General features: G+C 37.8%; 1 protein-coding gene across 1 annotated transcript in view; it reads left to right on the plus strand.

Moving 5' to 3' along the window:
* The window catches only part of fnta (farnesyltransferase, CAAX box, alpha), a 27,345-nt gene extending 22,932 nt beyond the window's left edge, over positions 1 to 4,413 (plus strand). The window contains exons 6-9 of the mRNA XM_037676035.1: positions 640 to 788; positions 1,155 to 1,217; positions 3,516 to 3,705; positions 3,828 to 4,413. Coding sequence (XP_037531963.1) covers positions 640 to 788; positions 1,155 to 1,217; positions 3,516 to 3,705; positions 3,828 to 3,986 — 561 coding nt within the window. The 3' untranslated portion in view covers positions 3,987 to 4,413. The remainder of the gene's footprint in view (positions 1 to 639; positions 789 to 1,154; positions 1,218 to 3,515; positions 3,706 to 3,827) is intronic.
* The last annotated feature ends 358 nt before the right edge of the window (positions 4,414 to 4,771 follow it).

Raw genomic sequence — 4,771 nt, forward strand, 5'->3', positions numbered from 1 at the left:
TATATATATATATATATATATATATATATATATATATATATATATAGGTATATAGATATATATATATATATATAGGTATATAGATATATATATATATATATAGGTATATAGATATATATATATATATATAGGTATATATATATATATAATTACTATCCTTATTACATATGTCACTTTACTTACACCAATATCAAGGACTTCATACATGCACTGTGTACATTCACTTCATATGCTGCTTTGCCACTTACTACAAATGTCAATGTCAGGACCTCACTTCATTTCATTTTATTTTATATATACATATATATATATATATATATATATATATATATATATATTTATATATTATAAAAAAAAAAATTATACCGCTATAGTACAATTTAAGACAGTATCATACTTTTATTGTTTCATTTTATGCCTATGTTTATTAAATGTTTTAATGTTAAGTGGTTATTGTTGCACTGGGGTCTGAGAGTAATGTAATTTCAATCCTGTGTATGTCCTGTACATATTGCAGTTTTTGACAATAAAGTGACTTTGACTTGACTTGAACTTTTTAGTTTTATAATGTGGGACAGTGTTCCTGCTGGAGCATTTGTGTCCTGTTCTGTTTGCAACATTTTGCCTCGTCTTCTCTAGGAATACAAACTGTGGGAGCACGAGCTGGAGTTTGTGGAGAATCTTTTGGAAGAGGATGTGAGGAATAACTCTGCCTGGAACCAAAGACACTTTGTTATTTCTCACACCACTGGCTTCTCTGATCTGGCTGTACTGGAGAGAGAAATTCAGTAAGTCAACTTTTTTTTACAAAAACCTGAGCCGTTGAGACCCAAGTAGAACTTTTAAAGCTAATTGAAACGTGATTTGATTTTGAAACTTATTCAATTCAGTTTGTTTATAAAGCTCAAGTCACAACAGAAGCAGTCTTAGGGCACTGAACAGAAACATTCATATATAAAAATAATAATTTAACTCTATTTATCTGACTGCTTTGACTTTAACTCCATTGCACAACTCTTTTCACATATTCAGCTTTGCACCAGAGTCCACATTTGTTTGCACTTTATGGATTTCTTGTTTTTCTTTTTAGTTCATGTCGAAGTGTTAATGTTTCTGCTGCCTCCATTCAAGTTATTCTTCTGTCTTTGTGTAAGGTATTGTCTGAACCAAATCAAGAAAGCTCCTCACAATGAAAGTGCGTGGAATTACCTGAAAGGGTAAGATGCAGAACATGCCGCAGATTAGCTTTTATAAACTTTAGGAATATTGTAGCTTTTTCTGGTTTTAAGATTAAATATTTACTCATGGTGCGAGTGAAGATTTCAGTGTGTGGCAACAAGGCACAGGAGCTCCACAGAGTTGAGTTAGTTATTAAAAATGGAAACACTCGGTGTCAATTCAATTCAGTTTATTTCTATAACTCCAAGCCACAACAGAAGTCGTACAAAAACATTCTCATACATGAAAAAAAGCCAGTTAGTAAAAATTATCTGGCTAAGAGAGCCAACAGATTGTACTGAATCTTCCCTTTGTCACAGTCTCCCATCCTGAGCAAGCACAAAGGAGACAGTGGAAAGGAAAAGCTTGCTTTTAACAGGAAGAAACCTCCAACAGAACCAGGCTCAGGATGAACGGCCATCTTCTTCTACCAGCTGGGTTTGAGAGGACAAGAAGGAGAGACAAACACAGAATGACAGGTCCAGATGTACTTTCTATTGAAGGAAAGACAAAAAAACATGTTAAGACAGAAATAATTACAAATACAATCAGAGCAAGTAAAGACTCCTGCAGTCTATGACAAAGTCTTGAGCCCAGTCTTAAAACTGGACAATGTGTCAGCCTCATGGACAGAGACTGGAAGTTGGTTCCACAAGAGAGGAGCCTGAGAACTGAAAGATCTTTCTCCCATTCTGCTGCTGGAAACTCTAAGAACCACAAGTAAACCTGCAGTCTGAGAGTGAAGTGCTCTGTTAGTAAAATATGGAACAATAAGATCTGTAATATAAGATGGAGCTAGGTTGTTGAGAGCTTTGTAGGTTAGAAGTAAGATTTTGAATTCTATTCTGGATTTGACAGAGAGCCGATGGAGAGAAGCTAAAACTGGAGAGACATGATCTCTCCCAGTAACGCTCATTAAAAGTGGCAGCAACATTTTGGATCAACTGAAGACGTTTTAAAGAAGTTAGTGGACACTAGGGCTGGGTGATATGGACCAAAATGAACACCTCAATATTTTAAGAATTTGAGATATATGATATTATTATTATTATTAACCTTTATTTATCTCAATATTTTTTTTTTATTTCCATAAAGTAACAAAAATATATTTCTGAGTCAAAGCTTTGTCCCAGTTGTCACCCAGGCACTGCTGTAACTGTACAAAATAAATGTCTAAAAAATAAACTACATATATTAAAGTTTGTTTTTCAGACATTTATTTACATATATTAAATAATAATCTTCCCCTGCTGCACCGCCTTCACAACGTTAAGCAGCGTGTGTGAAGCAGCAGGGGGGCTGCTTGTATTCAGCGAGGGGGGAGGGGCCGCATGGGAGAAAGAGAAGACAGCAGGCGGGTTTTCAAGTACAACACTATATCGGTTATTTCAATATAGTATCATCTTGTCTTGCAAATGAAATTTTCTCAATATTTTTAAAATATCGAGATATCGCCCAGCCCTAGTGGACACCCAGATAATAAACCATTGCAATAGTCCAGTCTAGACGTGACAAATGCATGGACCAGTTTTTCTGCATCATCTTTAGATCAGATGTTTCTAATGTTAGTGATATTACGCAGGTGGAAGAAGGTGATTCTAGTAACGTTTTTAATGTGGGGGATAAAAGACGTGTCCTGATCAAAAATAACACCAAGATTTTTAACATTACAACTGGATTAATGAGAGACTGAACAATGTATTCCTAAGATGCTCACGTCCAAAAACTAAAACCCAAAACTTTGGTCTTGTCTGAGTTTAAAAGCAGAAAACTAAAGAGTCCTCCAGGTTTCAGAATGAAGATTCATTATTTACATTTACAAACTGGAATCTATCAGATAAATGTGATTTAAACCAGTTTAGAGCTGTTCCTGTAATCCCAACATCATATTCAAGCCTCTGTAGTAAAATATTGTGATGAACTGTATCAAATGCAGCACTGAGGTCTAACAGGACCAGTAGAGACACCAGTCCATTGTCTGAGGCCATGAGAATATCATTAGTTTTACTAGTGCTGTTTCTGTGCTATGATGAGCTCTAAACCCTGACTGAAACTCTTCAAACAGATTATTTCTTTGTTGATGTTCACACAACTGCAGATGTTTGCAACTTTTTCCGAAGAATCTTTTAGATGATTGTTTATTAGTTATAGGTCTATATTTGGCCAGAATTCCTGAATCAAGTTCAGGTTTGAGTAAAGGTTTAATTACTGCCAGCTTAAACCATTCATTAGATAAATTAAGCAGATCCAGTGTTATTTATCTACATTTCTTTCATTTTCTTCCGTCTTCCCTCAAGGATGCTGCAGGACAGAGGGCTCTCATCTCAGTCGGGTCTGCTGGACAAAGTCCTGCAGCTGAAGGAAACTCATTGCTCGCCTTACCTTCTCGCATTTCTCTTCGATTGTTACGAGGACGCCTTAGAAAACGGCACTGCAAAGGAAAATCTGGACAAAGAGCGTCAAGAAACTTTAAAAAAGGCTTTAGAAGTGAGTCCACAGATTGAAATATTAAAGCTTTGTTCTTACAAATGTTATCAGCTTTGGGTCTGAAGTGACCCCCGAGTTCATATTGTCTGTCCCTCTCCTGTTTTTCTGATCCTTCTTTTAAGATTTGTAAGCTTCTTGCGCAGCAGAAGGACACCATTCGTAAGGAGTATTGGCAGTTTTTGGGACGGTCTTTAAAAAACAAATATGGAGGTGACATTTCTGAAGAGCCTGTGGAAACCGAACCATCAGTTCCAACATCTGGAGCCCCAGAGATCATCTAGACCTCCAGAAGTTTCTCACTCCATTCCATCTTACTTCCACATTGATGCTTTTGGATGAATCGACTCGTAAAGTTTAATATCACTGTAAACTCTTGTGTGTGTTGCTTAGAGGAATGTCCGTGAGCCTTGCATTAGTGAGAACGTTGCTCTCGTGGTACTGTGCGTGTCTGCATGCACAACAAGCTCCAAACAAAGCCTTGAGAGCCGCTCTTAATCTCAGATTAGATGAAACAAACCAGTGGAAAATGAGACTTTGAGTGGATAGTTTGTTCACGTGCAGACCCACATTTGACCCGGTCCATAAAGATCTCTGGACTCTGTTGAAGTTAGGATCATTCATGTGTTTGTGTTTAAAACAAAGCTAAGCAAAAGAACTGTTAGTGGTAAACTGTCATTTGTCAAACTTGTCCTTGATAATAAAGAGATCAAAAGATGTTGTGCATCGCTGCTGTCAGATCAGATCCTTGACGTGTCACTGCCAGACTCTTCGCTGGCTTTGGCACAGGGCAAGTTTTGTTCTGTTCGGTTCTCTGAGCTGAGCTGCCAGAGGGAGACGAGAACTAATCGCCCCCCTCTGTGTGCACACACTCATGAATGAACATCCAGAAAGCTCATGTCCTGGACTCCCTCAGAGCTTGGGAATGGATTTGCTCCACTAGATGCAGCTGTTTCCACTTCTGCAGACCCTGCAACCCAGTCCGTCCCTCCTCCATGCTCTGCGTCCCACAACCCAGTCCGTCCCTCCTCCATGCTCTGTGTCCTACAACCCAGTCCGTCCCTCCTCC

The sequence above is a fragment of the Nematolebias whitei genome, chromosome 4 (genome assembly GCF_014905685.2).
Source record: "Nematolebias whitei isolate Nwh7 chromosome 4, NemWhi1, whole genome shotgun sequence".
NCBI classification, from domain to species: Eukaryota; Metazoa; Chordata; class Actinopteri; order Cyprinodontiformes; family Rivulidae; genus Nematolebias; species Nematolebias whitei.